A 19,234-nucleotide genomic window follows, 5' to 3' on the forward strand; every position below is an offset into this window, starting at 1 on the left:
GCTGGAACCCCTCAAATTGGGGGTTAGGTGTTGACTTTCCACCAGTTTTTGATTTAGACATGGTCTTAGTCTTTTGACTCAAAGGCATTTTAGTCATGCCTTCATTCATTTTAGTCAGAACTTGATTTTTGGCCACATTTAACACCCTGCCTCCAGTAAATGCCATGACTCAAATTCTTTGTAACCTACTGTGACAGTGCATGTCCCTTTTACACAAGAGAACACTTCTTCAAATGTGCATACAGCAATATCCAGCTGCAGTGTGAACATCACTGTCACAAAGCAGCTTCACTTTTTTTGAAGACATTAAAGATTAATATAAAACATGAACAGGGTTTTTTTTTTCTTCTGTTCAATAAACTTTGACGTAAATACATCTACGTACACTGAACAAATAGAAATGCAACATCAATTTTGAAGATTTTGAGTTCAAAGGTAAACGTAATTCAGCCAACTGAAATAGATTCATTATGTACTTATTTATTGATTTCATGTGTTTGGGGATAAAGATATGCATTTGTTAGTCACAGATTCCCCAAAAAATGATACCATGAAATGAACAGAATACCAATCAGTATCGTGTGACCACCATTTGCTTCATGCAACGCAACACATCTTCACATTGAATTGATTGTAGCCTGTGGAATATTGTCCCACTCCTCTTCAATAGCTGTACAAAGTTGTTGGATATTGGGGGGAACTGAAACAAGCTATTGTATACCCTGGTCCAGAGCATCCCAATCATGCTCAATGGGTGACCTGTCTGGTGAGTATGCAGGACATGGAAGAACTGGAACATTTTCATCTTCGAGGAATTGTGTACAGATCCTTGCAACATGAGGCTGTGCATTGTCATGCTGAAACATGACGTGATGGCGGCGGATGAATGGCACAGCAATGGGCCTCAGAATCTCCTCACGATATCTCTGTGCATTCAAATTGCCATGGATAAAATGCACGCGAGTTCTGCCCATAGGATATGCCTGCCCATACCAACTAGCCACCAGCACCATGGGCCACTCTGTTCACATCGTTGACATCAGCAAACCGCTCACCCACCCAACGCCATACAGGCTGCCTGCCATCTGCCCTGTATACAAACTATGATTCTTCAGTGAAGAAGACCGTTCTCCAGCGTGCCAGTGGCCATTGAAGGTGAGCTCTTGCCCACTCACGTTGATTATGACACTGAACTGCAGACAAATCAAGACCCCGGTGAGGATGTTGAGCGCATAGAAGAGCTTCCCTGAGGCAATTTCTAACAGTTTGTGCAGAAATTCTACGGTTGTGTAAACAAACCGTTTAATCAGCTGTCCGTGTGGCTGGCCTCAGACGATCCCGCAGGTGAAGAAGCCGGATGTGGCAGTCCTGGGCTGGCATGGGTTACACGTGGTCTGCGGTTGTAAGGCCTGTTGGACGAACTTCCAAAATCTCTGAAATGATCTCTGGAGGTAGCTTATGCTGGAGAAATGAACACCCGTTAGTCTGGCAACAGCTCTACAGTACATTCCTGCAGTCAGCATGCCAGTTGCATGATCTCTTAACTCTTGATGCATCTGTGCCATGGTGTTGAACAACAAAAAAAAAAACTCAATTTTAGGGTGGCCTTTTATTGACCCCATCATAAGGAACACCTGTGTAGTGGTCATGGCTTTTAATCAGTATCTTGATATGCCACACCTGTGCAGGAGAAGGATTATCTTGACAAAGAAGAAATGCTAGCAAACAGTAATATAAACAAATGTGTGGGCAGAATTTGAGAGAAATAAGATCTTTGTGCACATAGAACAATTCTTTGAGGTATTATTTAAACGCAATATATATTTTTGTTCAGTATAATTGGACAATGTAACTGCATGAAATTGTTTGGGCATTTTATTTGAAGCCATTACAGCTGTCCGACCCATGTAAACTGCATGTGTGTGTGATCTTTTCCGTGAATATTCTCAGCAGAGTAGAGAACGAAATAGTACATGTATCCACAATTTTACATAAATGTAGATAAAACTTGCAGTTTCGCATTGCAAATAAGAATTGTTTTACTGCTCGCCTACAGGCTAGTAAGAATGAACGAGGTACACGCCACTGCCAAAATCTATGCGCGTTAGGCCCGCAGCGGGTGTTAATGTCAAGCCCTGTTTGTAATATATTTATAGGTATACAAAGCAACTGGAACAAAATTTTTTAACATGTAATTAATCAGAATGCGATAACGTGAAGTTCGTTCACAGAAGTAATCAACATGACGTTTTTACACAGCGGAACAGTATCTACCAGCAGTGTTCAAGACGGCTGCCTGCGTGTAAAAAGTCTAAAAATGTATTTTGGATATATATTAAATCGCATAAGATACAGTGATAAAATCATATGGCTAGATACGGAACGGTTTAATTACGAAATGATAACGGAAAATATACAAACCAATAAAGAAATGTATCGAATCTGTATTACAATCACAGGGTGAATAACATTTATATGATGCAACTACTCTAGCGGTTGCAAGGGGACTGTCAACCCGACTGAGCATCGTCAGTGTAAAACAAGCGAAAGGAAAAACGACTTCCGGTAAATACCGGAGCGGAAAATTTCACAATAAATGTTAGTATTTAGGCTTTTTAAAATAATAGTTTTGTAGTACCGAGGGCTGAAATAAAAAAATAGCATCTGTACATATAATCCTGCAATTTAAACAGTATTTGTTAATTGAACATATTTGCAAGTCTTCTTGAATAAATCTTGGTCAATCACTTTTGTTATTGCTACATTTGGCAATATCCTGAGCCGGTGGAAATATGGTATTCTGTAGAAAGCGTTCCACCCCATCTATACTGGTATTCTCATACTTTTCTTGCACAGGACAGCAAAATTTGTGAATATATGGGAATAAGATTTGTGAATATATGTGAATAAGATTTGTGAATATATATGAATAAGATTTGTGGAATTAATGGCGAATGTGCAGGGGATAAACCCCAGCCGTAGTTATTAGGGCAAATGCGTTATCTGAAACTTTTCTGATTTATATCGACTTATGAGAAACCCATTCCTCCCCACTTTTACTGAGCTAGAATCTTTTGCTTTCACAGAAAAAGTTGGAGAAAAAGATTTGCATGATGTGTATCGTCTTATTTTCAAATGACATCAAATTTGACTGTGTATGTCATAATTATACTCTAGCAACAATTTGTGACATGAAACTCACCTGATTTAGAAATGAGACATTTGGAAGAATCGGATTCCCCGCGCACCTTTTCATTTAGTACGTGTTTCAAAAATAAGATTTTGAATTCCCCACAGTCTATAAGCACATAAGAACTGAATTAAATGTTTTCTTCGCAATGTTCATTCATAATCATCAAACTACATAACAATTTATTCTTCTGTTTTTTACATTGCAGCTCCATGAAACACTTATATATTTGTAGAAATAATTATTATATGTTGTTCTGGTTTACTTCTGCCTTTGAAACAATGAGTAAGAAATTCATAATATTTTTATTTTTGAACTGTTAAATATAAAAATTAATATAAATAAACAGTCATTTATTATTCACAAGGTTTCAAAAGCATGTTTTTTCCCCAATTTATTATTATTATTATTATTATTATTATTATTTTAAAATAATTAATTGCCTGTAGCAGTATTAAGTCATTTGATTTAACAAGTGGTGATCTACAGTTTTTCAAGCACAGTTTGTAAGTCACGTCAGACTTCAAGTATAGGTGCTCTAATTCTAAATTCCCTGAATGTAATGAGACATACCTGTGGCCAGAATTCTAACCTCAGAAGTTAACTCTTCAAACAGCGTAGAAAGAACGTAGCCTACTTTTATTTTGGTAGAAAAAAATGCAAACGCCGTCGTCCTAAAACCGGAAGTCTGTGGGAAGCTGCCACAGTTCTGCATCTTCCCCGAGCTACACGCGACTAATTTCATCATTCATCGGAGCCTACCGTTGGGCAGTTTAGGGCAAGTGGTGGACTGTGTTTTAATTCCAGATTTCATTCAAGAACTGCAAGGTAAGCCGAATTTGTGGTTTGTTACACTACCCATAAGTGTTTATTAATAGATTGTGTGATATGTATTACATTGGATGCTCCAATATTTAGGTTGCTAATATTATAGCTTAATCAAAAGCATGTGAGAGAGTGACACAGGTGGATGGCGTATTGCACTTCACTTTGCCGCTAGTTAGCAAAGCTCGCTCGCTCGGTCTTGCTTAATTAACGAAACCGCAAGAGCCATTCGATTGTTTTTGTTTTTGTATTGAGACAAATAATTGTCTTACTTTCTATTTAACCTCTTACGTTGTCAACGAACGATGCTGAAATTTATCGCTCATTGATGGAGGTTGGCTCGCCGGCGTCGCAACTTTAATGGGAATTGGTATTGGAGTAGGCTAGTACCGATTATATGATTTTGCTTGCAATTTTGGCTGCTGTTATTATTCTGTTGGTTATATAGATAGATAATTATGTTAACTGATTGGTTCATGTAAATAAGCAAGCTGGGCAATTTCCATTCCTTTGCTTTTTTCTGCCCAGTTTTAAGGCATTTAAAATCACATTTGTAGTGATAAAAACTAATTTGCCTCTATCAGAGTTCATAGTAAGTTAAGTGTTTTCAACTCATAAGCTAGTTTTTAAAAAATAATAGTTTTTAAACAAGTTTTTGAAATGTATTTTATACATTTTAAAAACTTGTCCATGTTGATAGATCTATGCCGTAGTACATAGGCATGCTGCACCTTCATCAGTACAAATTTAATTCTTTAATTGTTAATACTCAGCCCCAGGTTTTTGGTGCAACATGGTGGCCTAGGTACATGTATGGTCTTGCTTTCCTGACATGCATATTAACTTCTTTGGCTGGACTGTTTTAACACCTAGTCCAACACGCCGGAGTATAATCTACGTCACACTCCCGTTTTTTCTGCTTTTTCTATTTCCTGTGTTCCTGTAAAGAGGGTTGTTGGAAAACATGGGAGCCACAGTTTACCCCTCTGAGGTGTCTCACATTGTAGTGGGCCAGTTGCAGATAACATTGATTGTTTACCACCTCACCCAGTTAAATTGACCTTTTATCCCCTTGCCCAGTCAAATTGTCTCCCTTTGATATGCAGTACCATTGTGTGATATCCTCTAGCCCCTACTTCAGTCCAACTCCCCCACACCTTGTTTCTTCTCCCCCAATGTCTGATTACTCCCCTCGAGAAATAACCATTGGCCTCTTGTTTCTGAAGAACAGGATATCAGTTCCCTTTGGTTCTTTTAGCAGTAAACTATCTAGATTCGTTATGGACTTTAGAAAATGCAGGCCTGTTCAATAGTATTCCTTTGCTAAAGTAAACTACCTTTTTGAAACAATTGACCCGCATTATAATTCCTACAAAGGTACGGGAATAATGACTCTTAAAATTCCAAAGGTTACGGAGATTGGTCTGTTATAACTTACTGCTCGTCTGTTCAATAGTTAATGTTCGTGTTTTGATTGTTGGGGTTACTAACCTGCTCCCAAGTCTACCGTTCCATGACTTTATCACTGTATGACCCCTAAACCCTGTGTGACCCCTGAATGCCGTGTAACCCCTGAATGCCATGTGACCCCTGAACCCTGCATGACCTCTGAATGCCGTGTGACCCCTGAACCCTGTGTGACCTCTGAATGCAATGCGACCCCTGAACCCTGTGTGACCCCTGAATGCTGTTTGACCTCTGAATGCTGTGTGACCCCTGAATGCTGTTTAACCTCTGAATGCAGGCTTTGTGCTTGCAGAGATGTGCGGGATTTGGGCACTTTTCGGCAGCGATGACTGCCTGTCCACGCAGTGCACCTGCGCCATGAAGATCGCCCACCGCGGGCCCGACGCCTTCCGCTTCGAGAACGTCAACGGCTTCACCAACTGCTGCTTCGGCTTCCACCGGCTGGCTATCGTCGACCACCTGTACGGCATGCAGCCCCTCAGGATCAAGAAGTTCCCCTTTCTCTGGCTGTGCTACAATGGAGAAATATACAACCACCTACAGGTACGTTCTGCTATCTCTGGCTGTGCTACAATGGAGAAATATACAACCACCTACAGGTACGTTCTGCTATCTCTGGCTGTGCTACAATGGAGAAATATACAACCACCTACAGGTACGTTCTGCTATCTCTGGCTGTGCTACAATGGAGAAATATACAACCACCTACAGGTATGTTCTGCTATCTCTGGCTGTGCTACAATGGAGAAATATACAACCACCTACAGGTACGTTCTGCTATCTCTGGCTGTGCTACAATGGAGAAATATACAACCACCTACAGGTACGTTCTGCTATCTCTGGCTGTGCTACAATGGAGAAATATACAACCACCTACAGGTATGTTCCACACATCAGTCCTCACACCGGGCAGCCGGCTAAATGTGGCTTCCTCTCTCGATTCTGTCTGCAAAGTGAGCGCATGTTTCTGGGTGAGATTAATGGCAGGAAGTGATGTCGCCACATGTCAGGGAAGTGGTGCCTGGCCGTTAACGCCCGCATTGATGGGCAGGATTATTTTTAAACGCCCAAAGTATGAAGTAACCCGCAGAAAGATTCTATTCCATTTACTCATAAGGCTTTTGGCCTTCACCAGAACCAGTTGGCTGTGCCAAGAAATTGTGCTTAGCCTTTGTATTTATTTCTCAGTCTTGACCTTGGAGTTCTGAGTTCCGTTCCCTGCTGAAACGCGCCCTCTCGCCCTGCAGCTGAAGGAGAAGTTTGAGTTTGAGTACCAGACTAAGGTGGACAGTTTAGAGTTAGATTAACCCTAACCCTAACTGTTTTACACTACACTGCTTCCCTGCAGCTGAAGGAGAAGTTTGAGTTTGAGTACCAGACCAAGGTGGACGGGTTAGGCTTAGGGTTAGATTAACCCTAACCCTAACTGTTTTACACTACACTGCTTCCCTGCAGCTGAAGGAGAAGTTTGAGTTTGAGTACCAGACCAAGGTGGACGGGGAGATCCTACTGCACCTGTATGAGCGCTTTGGGGTTGAGAAGATGGCGGCTCTCCTGGACGGTGTCTTCGCCTTCGTCCTGCTGGACACGGCGAACAGGAAGGTGTTCCTGGGGCGGGACACCTTTGGGGTGCGGCCCATGTTCCGCATGCTGACTGACGACGGCTTCCTGGCTGTCAGCTCCGAAGCCAAAGGTGGGGCATGGGGGAAGTTCGGGGGGGTCCCCAATCCTCCAGGATTGAGAAATCACTTTCTTTTTTAAAAAGCATAGATTGTGTTCAGTTTCTGAATTTTCCAACTAAATGGAAGTTGATTGAAATTCAGCTGCCTAATAGAAAAATGCCCTGTCCAGTGCTCTATGATGGACTGAATTTTCTGTGGTGTAATATGGAATGTTTGTGTGTGTCTCAGGCCTGACGGAGATCACCCACTCCATGCCCCGCCCCCCTGAGGTCACGCCCTTCCCCCCGGGACACTTTGAGGTCTTCACACTGAAGAGCAGCGGGAAGGTGGAGTCTGTTCAGCTCGGCCGTTTCCATAGTTGCACCGACGAGCCCAAACACGCTGTCCACGACAGCGTCAGGGGCCTCCTTTCAGGTAGCTCCGCCCATGACAGTGTAGCCCCGCCCACCCAGACACGCCACCGAGCACCACATCATAGCCCCGCCCACCCCATCGCAGTCCCCACCCACCATAGTGTAGCCCCGCCCACCCAGACACCGTCACCAAGCACCACATCATAACCCTGCCCACCACGGTGTAGCCCTGCCCATAATAATAACAATCATAATAATAATAATGATTTTCATGCATTTACTTGGTGTTTTTTTTTCTCACACACAAAAGCATTATAGTGATGAGGGGGTTAGAGTTAGCACCCGTGTAGCACCCACCTGGGTGATGCACGGCAGCCATTTCATGCCAGAATTCTCACCACACATCAGCTGAGTTGGAGAGGGAGAGAATTTTTGGCCAGTTAATACTGAGGGGTGATTAGGTGACAGGCTCTGAGAGCCATGCTGGAAATGTAGCTAGGACCCCGGGGAACCCCCTGCTCTGGGATGAGTGTCCATTAAACGCAGGTGTGTGATAGGTACTGTGTGCACCCCCCCTCCCCCTCAGGTTTCGAGCTGGAGACGGTGAAGAGCAACATCAGGGTCCTGTTTGAGAACGCTGTGAGGAAGAGACTAATGGCTCACAGGAGGATTGGCTGCCTGCTGTCAGGTAAGAGCTCACCTGTCTGTCTCTACCCACACCTGACCCCCCCCAAACCTGTCTCTCTAACCTACACCTGACCCCCCCAAACCTGTCTGTCTCTACCCTACACCTGACCCCTCCGAACCTGTCTGTTCTGCCCTACACCTGACCCCCCCAACCTGTCTGTCTTACCCTACACCTGACCCCCCCAAACCTGTCTGTCTCTACCCTACACCTGATCCCCCCAAACCTGTCTGTCTCTACCCTACACCTGACCCCCCTAAATCTGTCTGTCTCTACCCTACACCTGACCCCCCTGAACCTGTCTGTCTCTACCCTACACCTGACCCCCCTGAACCTATCTGTCTCTACCCTACACCTGACCCCCCAAACCTGTCTGTCTCTACCCTTACACCTGACCCCCCTAAACTGTCTGTCTCTACCTACACCTGACCCCCTGAACCTGTCTGTCTCTACCCTACACCTGACCCCCCTGAACCTTCTGTCTCTACCCACAGTGTCCCAATCCTGTCTGTCTCTGCCTTCACCTGACCCCCAGGACTGTCGTGTCTCTACGACCCTAACCCTACCCTCCTGGAAGACCTGTCGTTATAACCCTACTACCCTAACCTGTCTGTCTCTACCCTTTACCTGACCCCCCTGAACCTGCTGCTCTACCCTACTCTGACCCCCTGAACTGTCTGTCTCTACCCTGCATTCCTAACCCCCCTACCTGTCTGTCTCTACACTAACAGCACGAACCACCCAACCTTCTGTCTCTATCCTACAGGCATGACCACCTCTGGACAACTGTTCGTGTCTCTGTACCTGCACCTGACCCCCTGGACTGATCATGTCCTCTACCGGGGTCTGGTTAGCTGGTTGTCTGGCAGTCGGAGGGTTGCTGGTTCGATCCCCGCCCTGGGCGTGTCGAAGTGTCCCTGAGCAAGACACCTAACCCCTAACTGCTCTGGTGAATGAGAGGCATCAATTGTAAAGCGCTTTGGATAAAAGCGCTATATAAATGCAGTCCATTTACCATTTACCATTTACCCCCCAACCTGCCTCTGACATTCTGTCAGGTATGAGCTCACCTGTCTGTCTGTAGTACACCTGCATTTCACTAATCTCCCACCTCCCTGTCCCTGGGTGTCTGACATCTGAAAGCAGAAGCCACAGACTTTACCTGTGACTTTATCCAGACAGGAATGACACCTGCTGGTGATGCAACAGTGTGTGTGTGTGTGTGTGTGTACGTGCATGTGCACTTGTGTGGTAGTCATGGTGACCGCGTTCTCAGGTGGTCTGGACTCTAGTCTGGTTGCTGCGACGCTGGTGAAGCTGGCGAAGGAAGACGAGCTGACGTACCCAGTACAGACCTTCGCCATCGGTACGGAGGACAGCCCTGATATCCTGGCAGCCCGCAAGGTGTGTGCGTGTGCGAGCGAGCGAGCGTGTGTGCGTGCGAGTGGGCGAGTGAGCAGGCGAGCGAGTGAGCGAGTGAGCGAGGGTGTGAGTGAGTGAGCGTGCGTGCGGGCGACCGAGCGACTGGGCGAGTGAGCAGGCGAGCGAGTGAGCGAGGGTGTGAGTGAGTGAGCGTGCGTGCGGGCGACCGAGCGACTGGGCGAGTGAGCAGGCGAGTGAGTGAGTGAGTGAGTGAGTGAGTGAGCGTGCGTGCGAGCGAGGGTGTGAGTGAGTGAGGGTGCGTGCGGGCGACCGAGCGACTGGGCGAGTGAGCAGGCGAGCGAGTGAGCGAGGGTGTGAGTGAGTGAGCGTGCGTGCGGGCGACCGAGCGACTGGGCGAGTGAGCAGGCGAGCGAGTGAGCGAGTGAGCGAGGGTGTGAGTGAGTGAGCGTGCGTGCGGGCGACCGAGCGACTGGGCGAGTGAGCAGCGGCGAGTGAGCGAGGTGTGAGTGAGTGAGCGTGCGTGCGGCGACCGACGACTGGGCGAGTGAGCAGGCGAGCGAGTGGCGAGGTGTGGTGAGTGAGCGTGCGTGCGGCGACCGAGCGCTGGGCGAGTGAGCAGGCGAGCGAGTGAGCGAGTGGGTGGTGAGTGAGTGAGGTGCGTGCGGGCGACCGAGCGACTGGGCGAGTGAGCAGGCGAGCGAGTGAGCGAGTGAGCGAGGGTGAGTGAGTGAGCGTGCGTGCGGGCGACCGAGCGATGGGCGAGTGAGCAGTGCGAGCGATGAGCGAGTGAGCGAGTGTGAGTGAGTGAGCGTGCGTGCGGGCGACCGAGCGACTGGGCGAGTGAGCAGGCGAGTGAGTGAGTGAGTGAGTGAGCGTGCGTGCGGGCGACCGAGCGACTGGGCGAGTGAGCAGGCGAGCGAGTGAGCGAGTGAGCGAGGGTGTGAGTGAGTGAGCGTGCGGGCGGGCGACCGAGCGACTGGGCGAGTGAGCAGGCGAGCGAGTGAGCGAGGGTGTGAGTGAGTGAGCGTGCGTGCGGGCGACCGAGCAAGTGGGCCAGTGAGCAGGGGAGTGAGTGAGTGAGCGTGCGGGCGAGCGAGTGGACCAGTGAGCAATCAAGCGAGCGAGTGAGTGAGTGAGGATAGGCAGACAGTTGACTGGATGCGTTGCACTTCCCATCCACTAGGTGGCAGCGCACATTGGCAGCGAACACCACGAGGTGATCTTCACCCCTGAGGAGGGCATCCGGGCCATCCAGGAAGTCATCTACCACCTGGAGACGTACGACATCACCACCGTACGCGCGTCCATCGGTAAGAGATGCAGGTGGCTCCTCTGAGAAACTACATTAATTAAATTTTTTTAATCAGAGAAAGGCAGTGGATTAGGAAGCAATCCTGGGCTATGTCAGAAACGGCTCACTTCCCTACTATTGAGTACATAAGCTGAGTACATGAGAGAAAGTTAAGTAGGTGAAATTCTCTCTAAATGTAGTGTACGTAAAATCCCTGGTTTATATACTTATTTCCAGGGTTTTGCTGAGTGTATTTGGGAGTGTACTTTTCAGGAAGTAAACCATACTTTTTAGAACACAGTGTTTTTGATGTTACTGAATATATAATTACAAGAACCACTCAGCCAATCAAAAAATGGAGAGGTGGGTGACAACAGCAAGAGGGCGGGGAAACTCAGCCAATGGAGAGTCTCTCACGGCTGGGTCCGAGGTTCGGGATTGGCCGGAATTAGTCCCGTGATCAGATTGTAAAGGGATGTTGAAGTGTTCAGACGCACATGCACACACACAGAAGTATTAAACTAGATGTTGTGTAAATGATAGCTGCATAAACCCAGGATGCAAAGGATGGTTTAGGGGCAGCCCCCCCCCGGTTACTGTTTGATTGTACATGAGGGGCTGTTATAAAATCTCTCCGACATTCACTCTCCCTCTCCTCCCTCTCTCCTCTCCTTCCCTTTCTCCCTCTCTCTCCTCTCTCTCCTTCTTCTCCCCCTTCTCCCTCTCCCCTCTCCCCCTCTCCTCTCTCCCCCTCTCTCTCCCCTTTCTCTCCCTTTCTTCTCTCCCCTCTCTCCCTCCCTCCTTTTTCTCCCCCTCTCTTCTCTTCCCCCTCTCCCACCTCCCTCTCTCTCCCCTCTCTCCCCTTTCTCTCGCACTCTCCCTCTCCCCCCTTTCTCTCGCTCTCTCCCTCTCCCCCCATTCTCTGGGTGCAGGGATGTATCTGGTGTCCAAGTACATCCGCGAGAAGACAGACAGTGTGGTGATCTTCTCTGGTGAAGGATCAGATGAGCTCACCCAGGGGTACATCTACTTCCACAAGGCAAGGCTTGCGTCTGTGCCAAACTCTGAGCTTACCCAGGGGTACATCTACTTCCACAAGGCAAGGCTTGCATCTTTGCCAAACTCTGAGCTTACTCAGGGGTGCATCTACTTCCACAAGGCAAGGCTTGCATCTGTGCCAAACTCTGGCTGGAGTAGCACCAGAGCTGCTGATTTTCAGTGGTCATTTATAAACTCATGTAGTCACTTCCCTCAGTCAGTGGTGTCAGGATGGTGATTGAGTGAAATATTTATGTTCTGAATCCAGCGGTTTCAACGAGTAACACTCTTGTTTAACGTTTAGCACTCCGAATACTGGACACAAGTGCATCACTAGTTAGAACTTTTCACTTATCCAACATATAGAATATATTTATTTGATTTAATTAGGAAATTATTATCAAAGATATCAATTATCAGTTAAAATCGCTGAATTTGTTGATAGGCAAAGCAACCTGGTAGTTTGCTTTTTAAAGCTGCATTAAAGAAGTAATGGACCTATGTGTTTCATAGCCATAACAGGCTTTTATAACACTGAGGTTATAACCCTGATAGGTCCAGACTTTGTAAATGAGAGAGGGAGACGTACTATTCTGTGATTGGTTCTAGGGCTGTGGATGAATGAATAAATGGGGTGTGAATGAATGCTCTTCTCTGATTGGTCCAGGCCCCGTCCCCCAAGGCCGCGGCGGAGGAGAGTGAGCGGCTGATGAAGGAGCTCTACTTGTTCGACGTGCTGAGAGCCGACCGCACCACTGCAGCGCACGGGTATACCTGACGTGCAGCACACCTGCGCACACCTGCGCCCGCATACCTGACCTGCAGCACACCTGTGCACACCTGCGCCCGCATACCTGACCTGCAGCACACCTGCGCTCACATACCTGACCTGCAGCACACCTGCACTCACATACCTGACCTGCAGCACACCTGCATACACCTGCGCCCGCACACCTGACGTGCAGCACACCTGCGCCCGCATACCTGACCTGCAGCACACCTGTGCACACCTGCGCCCGCATACCTGACCTGCAGCACACCTGCGCTCACATACCTGACCTGCAGCACACCTGCACTCACATACCTGACCTGCAGCACACCTGCATACACCTGCGCCCGCACACCTGACGTGCAGCACACCTGCGCACACCTGTGCCCGCATACCTGACCTGCAGCACACCTGCGTACACCTGCGCCCGCATACCTGACCTGCAGCACACCTGCGCCCGCATACCTGACCTGCAGCACACCTGCACTCACATACCTGACCTGCAGCACACCTGCGCTCACATACCTGACCTGCAGCACACCTGCGCTCACATACCTGACCTGCAGCACACCTGCACTCACATACCTGACCTGCAGCACACCTGCATACACCTGCGCCCGCACACCTGACCTGCAGCACACCTGCGCCCGCACACCTGACCTGTAGCACACCTGCGCTCGCATACCTGACCTGCAGCACACCTGCGCCCGCACACCTGACCTGCAGCACACCTGCGCCCGCATACCTGACCTGCAGCACACCTGCGCCCGCATACCTGACCTGCGCACACCTGCGCCCGCATACCTGACCTGCAGCACACCTGCACCCGCACACCTGACCTGCAGCACACCTGCGCCCGCATACCTGACCTGCAGCACACGGGTACGAGAGGGTTCACCTTCACACACACACACACACACACACACACGTCTTGTACGCAGTTGTGTGTTCATGCCTTCTCTCGTCCTTCCCTGTGTGCTGTATGAAAAGGTTTCTACAGCAGTCAGGCTAAAATATCCAAAACCTGCTACTTAAATTTTCAGCCTCAAATATCAAACCAGCACATTTTCATATGGCAAAAGTGTCATATTCTAAATAAAAGGCATGTGTCTGTCTGAACATTCTGCATGTTTCTCCCTCTCTCTAGCTTAGAGCTGAGAGTTCCTTTCCTGGATCACAGATTATGTGCATATTTCCTGTCCTTACCTGAAGAGATGAGAGTGCCCAAGGTCAGCCCCACCACCAGTAATGATGAATGATATCCACACACCAGTAATGATGAATGATATCCACACACCAGTAATCGTATCCACACACCAGTAATGATGAATGATATCCACACACCAGCAATGATGAATGATATCCACACACCAGTAATGATGAATGATATCCACACACCAGTAATCGTATCCACACACCAGTAATGATGAATGATATCCACACACCAGCAATGATGAATGATATCCACCCACCAGTAATCGTATCCACACACCAGCAATGATGAATGATATCCACACACCAGTAATCGTATCCACACACCAGTAATGATGAATGATATCCACACACCAGCAATGATGAATGATATCCACCCACCAGTATTGATGAATGATATCCACATACCAGCAATGATCAGTGATATCCGCACACCAGTATTGATGAATTATATCCACACACCAGTATTGATGAATGATATCCACACACCAGTATTGATGAATGATATCCACACCCCAGTAATGGTGAATTATATCCGCACACCAGTTGTGATGTATGATATCCACACACCAGGAAAGATTGATGTCGACACACAAATAATAATGAATGATACCCCGACTGAATTTTGAACATCCACGTAGAACTATTGACATCCACAGTTTCAAATAATATCTACACTCAGTCATTACTGAAATCCACACTGAGTTAGGTATAATATACTCATTCACTTTTGAATAATATTCACACTGAAGCATGAACAATAGCCATACAGAGTTATGACTGATATGTACACTGAGACATGAATGATATCCACACCAAATTCTTATGTCCACAGTTACAAATGATCATTTACTCTGAGTTATGTGTGATATCCAGACTGTTATGAATCATGTCCACACTGAATTCTTGATATCCATTTCCCACATCTACACAGTCATTAGTGATATGCTCAGTGAGTTGGGAGTAATATCCAAAACTAATATATTAGTTTTAAATGATATCGACACTCACTTCTTGACATCCATACTTTCAAATGATATCTGCACTGAGTTATTAACTCACTGAGTTGTGAATATCAACACTGATTCATGAATTATATTACAATACATGGGGTTTAGTAGGAGGGAAGTTTATTTGCCGTTAGGGCATGCAATATCACATAGAGAGCTGTGATCAATGTGCTTATCATACCCGCCAGTCCCCCAGGTCCTCAGTTAGAGCCCTGCTCCCCACAGCACGTGTTCATCAAGGTATCTTGATATCTATATTGTGTTGTAAGTGATATCCACGTTGAGTTCGTTGTTATGGCTCCACTGAGCTGTGGATGTTGTGAGCTGTTCCTCTCATATGCAATTACTTTATTTGGTTTTTACCTGACTGCCTGTTGGCACTGGAACTCAGGTGTGTTGAGTGTGTTTTGCATGGGAAAGTGTCTGTTGGGTGCAGTAGTGTTCCTTCCTGGTGTGTGATTGACATGTCTTGGGTCCAATCAGGATGGAGTAGAGAAGCACCTCCTGCGAGAGTCATTTAAGGGGCTGAACCTAATCCCAGACGACATCCTGTGGAGACGCAAGGAGGCTTTCAGTGATGGACTCTCCTCCACCAAGAAGTCCTGGTTCTCCTACCTGCAGGATCATGTAGAGGCTGAGGTACACACACACATACACATACACACACACACACACACGTATACTTACTCTTACACGTGTATGCTCTATAAATTGGACTATAAGTTGCTTTTTCACCATACTTTTATATCCCTCTGTCATTCTCTCTCTCCCTCCCTCCCTCTCTCCTCTTTCACCCTCTGTCTTTCTATCTCCCTCCCTCAGTCCTTCTCTCCCTCACTCTGCCCTTCTGTCTCTCTCTCTCTCTCCCTCCCTCTCAAATTCAAAGTGCTTTATTGGCATGACAAAATTTGCATTTGTATTGCCAAAGCATGGCAAGGAACATGTAAAACAAAGAATTATAACAGGATAATATGATTGTATATATAGTACACGTGATATATATATATATATATATATATATATGTATATATAGCATATACATATATATAGCATATACATACATATATATACACACATACAAACATACACACACACACACACATATATATACAGATATACACATTCATATACATAAACAGTTATAATTACATATTAATTATAATTAACATGCTAATAACATAATAATAATAACGGCCAACATGTTGATTCTAAGCATGTGTGAGCCTGTGTGTGTGTGTCTGTAAACTGTAGTATTGTGTGATGATGTTTGTTTTGTCACTCACTGTCTCTCATTATATGGCATTCAGACACATATTTTGCTGCAATATGTGCTGTTGGTCCCTCCCCCAAGACTATTGGAAGTTTGTTGCTCTCTTCAAGATTGAGGAAGTTGGGGATATGTTTTTTAAATTTCTTAAAATATTTTTCCCTAATATCGTCATATTTTTGGCATTTTAGAAGGAAGTGCACCTCCGTTTCAACCTCATCTGTCGTACAGTGACCACATATTCTCTGTTCTTTTGGTAGCCAGGATTTTTTATGCCTACCTTTTTCAATGGCTAGATTGTGGTCACGGAGTCTGTACTCATATCTCGGACAGTCACAAGATATTCAGCTAATTTGTATTCTCGTTTTAGGGCCAGGTAGCAATTAAGCTTGTTTTGTGTTTTGGTTTGGCTGTTCCAGATAAATGGTTTTATTTTGTTTAACAGTTTGGTTTATTCTGATTTGTGTTTGTGAAGCAGTGATGGTCTGAGATATGTTATTGTTAGGTGTGAGATGATTAGTTAGTCTCAGTACCAGCTGATTTAGTGGACTCTTTTCAGGATTCAGCTCTTGGGTTTGAAGTGCATGAAACTGCAGCGTTGTTTTGGGGCTTGATTTCAGATGCATGCAGAATTTGAGAGCCCTTTTTTGAATGTTTATAACCAATGGAAATCGTCCTAATTCAGCCCTGCATGCATTGTTTGGTGTTTTTCTTTGGTGTTTAGGATTGTTCTGCAGAATTCTGCATGTAGGGCTTCAATTGGATGCTTCTCCCATCTAATGTAGTTATGCTGACTGAGTGGACCCCATACTTCACTTCCATACAAAGCAATTGGCAGGGTTACACTGTCAAATATTTTTGACAAAAATCTAAATGGAATATCAATCTGGAAGAATTTTTTTTCTGATTGCATAGAAGGCTCTGCAGGCCTTTTCTTTCAGTGAATTCACTGCCAGGCCAAAGTTTCCTGAGGCACTAATTTTCAGCCCCAGGTAATCATAGAACAGGGAGTTCTCTAGGGTGGTGTTTCCTAGAACGAACATGTGTCTGCTTTCCTGAGATCTTGCCTTTTTTTGGAAGATCATTATTTTTGATTTTTTAAGGTTTACTGCCAGGGCCCAGTTCTGGCAGTACTGCTCTAGCAGGTCCAGATGCTGCTGTAGCCCCTATTCACTGGGTGACAGCAGCACCAGGTCATCTGCGTAGAGGAGGAATTTAACTTCGGTCTTGTTTAGTGTTAGGCCAGGGGCTGTAGATCCAATAACACTGCTAACTCATTTATATAGATATTAAATAGAGTAGGGGACAAGTTACATCCCTGCCAAACACCTCGCATTTGAGTGAAGAGATCAGTCCTTTTTAGCCAATTTTTACTCCGCATTTATTATTTGCATACATTGATTTAATTATGTTATATACTTTACCCCCTACACCACTTTGGAGAATCTTATAATATAAACCCTCTTGCCAAATTGAATCAAATGCCTTTTTAAAATCCAAAAAAAAAAAATTATTTTCTTTTGTTGGTGTACATGTTGATTGATTAGGGTGTGTAGGGTGTAAATATTATCAGTAGTTCGGTGGTTTGGTTGAAAGGCAATTTGTCCTTTACTCAAGACATTGTGTTCGGTAAGAAAGGCCAGTATTGAGGCGTTAATACTGCTGAGAACCTTCCCCAGATTGCTGCTTACACAAATGCCTTGATAGTTGTTGGGGTCTAATTTGTCTCCACTCTTGTGTATTGGGGAAATAAGCCCCCAGCTCCAGTTCTCAGGGAAGCAGCCAGCTTGGAGAACTAGATTGAACAGTTTGAGCAGGGCCTGCTGCAGCTCAGAGGTGCTGTGTTTAAGCATCACTGTCCTGATGCTGTCATGGCCACAAGCTTTTCTAGGCTTAAGTTTTTTAATTTGGTCTTCTAATTCTTTCGTTGAGATTTGGTAGTCAAGTGGGCTCTGATTGTTTTTGATTGTTGATTCTAGGGTTTTTAGTTTTTCTTTGATTTCGCTCTGTTCCAAATTGAGATTGTTTGGTGATATTTCTTTATATAAGTATATAAAGAAATATATACTTATATATTTCTCTCTCTCTCCCTCCCTCCCTGTCCTTCTCTCCCCCACTCTGCCCTTCTCTCCCTCTCTCTCTCTTTCTCTCTCTCTCTTTCTGTCCTGCTGCAGGTCAATGAGTCCCAGTTGGAGATGGCAGCCAAAGTGTTCCCCCACTTCCCTCCTAAGACCAAAGAGGGGTACCATTACCGCCAGGTGTTTGAGAAGTACTACCCGGGGCGGGCCGTCTGGCTGTCCCATTACTGGATGCCCCGCTGGATCAAAGCCTCCGACCCCTCGGCCCGAACTCTCTCCATCTACAAACCCGACAAGGACGAGTGACTGACGACGCGTCGCCGTGGTTACAGCTCCGCCTTCTGCCCATAACCCCGCCCGCTTCCAAACCAGCTCCACCCTGTCACGTACGCACTCGCTAACTAACAAGCCGACAAAAAAAGCGCAACTCTGGATGGGTTTTAAAACTCATGGGCATTGAGAGATCACTGTGAGAAATTCTGAAGCACATTCAGAGGAGAGAGAGAGGGTGACAGAAGCCTGTTTTATTTTAATTTGAGTGAGAATCAGAGAGGGAATTTTGAATATGTGTTTGTTCTAACCTTTTAATAACCAAAATGCCTGTGTGGTTGGTGAGTGTGTACAGAGCCACAGTCTGATGTATTGGGTCACAAATGCCAGTTAGACATTTTTAGACACGCACACACACACAGTCTTTCACTTTTTCTCTAAACTGTTACTCTAACATAACATAATAACCAAAAGGCCATTCAGCCCAACAGTGCTCTCCATTTTCCTGACTAAATTAGCGCTCTGATTACTACTAGCCCCATAATGCCCATGATTCTCTAATTACTGTGTCTGATTAAGTCTCTGAGTACCACTAACCCCATAATGCCCATAATTCTCTAATTACTGTCTGATTAAGTCTGAGTACCACTAGCCCCATAATGCCTATAATTCTCTAATTACTGTCTGATTAAGTCTGAGTACCACTAGCCCCAT

The 19,234-nt window shown here is 45.9% G+C and overlaps 1 protein-coding gene and 1 long non-coding RNA gene across 8 annotated transcripts; one reads left to right on the forward strand and one right to left on the reverse strand.

Moving 5' to 3' along the window:
* Positions 1 to 121: 121 nt before the first annotated feature.
* Positions 122 to 2,525, reverse strand: LOC135262281 (uncharacterized). Its single transcript, XR_010332163.1, has 2 exons — positions 2,422 to 2,525; positions 122 to 1,455 (listed from the first exon to the last, which is right to left on the reverse strand). It is a non-coding gene; the product is annotated as an uncharacterized LOC135262281 (long non-coding RNA).
* A 1,191-nt stretch (positions 2,526 to 3,716) lies between these two features.
* Positions 3,717 to 19,234, forward strand: asns (asparagine synthetase). 7 transcript variants are annotated; one of them, XM_064349282.1, is made up of 12 exons: positions 3,717 to 4,018; positions 5,760 to 6,361; positions 6,938 to 7,175; positions 7,393 to 7,578; positions 8,104 to 8,205; positions 9,479 to 9,606; positions 10,769 to 10,895; positions 11,809 to 12,035; positions 12,582 to 12,682; positions 13,831 to 13,912; positions 15,389 to 15,544; positions 18,347 to 19,234. In XM_064349282.1, exons 2-12 carry the CDS (start codon positions 5,777 to 5,779, stop codon positions 18,554 to 18,556), a joined length of 2,142 nt encoding a protein of 713 aa, XP_064205352.1. In that variant the 5' UTR covers positions 3,717 to 4,018; positions 5,760 to 5,776; the 3' UTR covers positions 18,557 to 19,234. The 7 variants fall into 7 exon arrangements, with proteins under 7 accessions (XP_064205352.1, XP_064205351.1, XP_064205353.1 ...); XM_064349281.1 differs by having other exon boundaries at positions 3,718 to 4,018; positions 5,775 to 6,361; XM_064349283.1 differs by having other exon boundaries at positions 3,720 to 4,018; positions 5,775 to 6,361; positions 11,809 to 11,975.

Source organism: Anguilla rostrata, chromosome 8, assembly GCF_018555375.3.
Source record: "Anguilla rostrata isolate EN2019 chromosome 8, ASM1855537v3, whole genome shotgun sequence".
Classification (NCBI taxonomy): Eukaryota; Metazoa; Chordata; class Actinopteri; order Anguilliformes; family Anguillidae; genus Anguilla; species Anguilla rostrata.

Coding starts and splice junctions, on each gene's coding strand:
- asns (XM_064349282.1), top strand. CDS start 5,777: ATGTGCGGGATTTGGGCACTTTTCGGCAGCGATGACTGCCTGTCCACG. Junction 9,607..10,768: donor ATATCCTGGCAGCCCGCAAG/GTGTGTGCGTGT, acceptor CCCATCCACTAG/GTGGCAGCGCACATTGGCAG. Junction 10,896..11,808: donor CACCGTACGCGCGTCCATCG/GTAAGAGATGCA, acceptor CTCTGGGTGCAG/GGATGTATCTGGTGTCCAAG.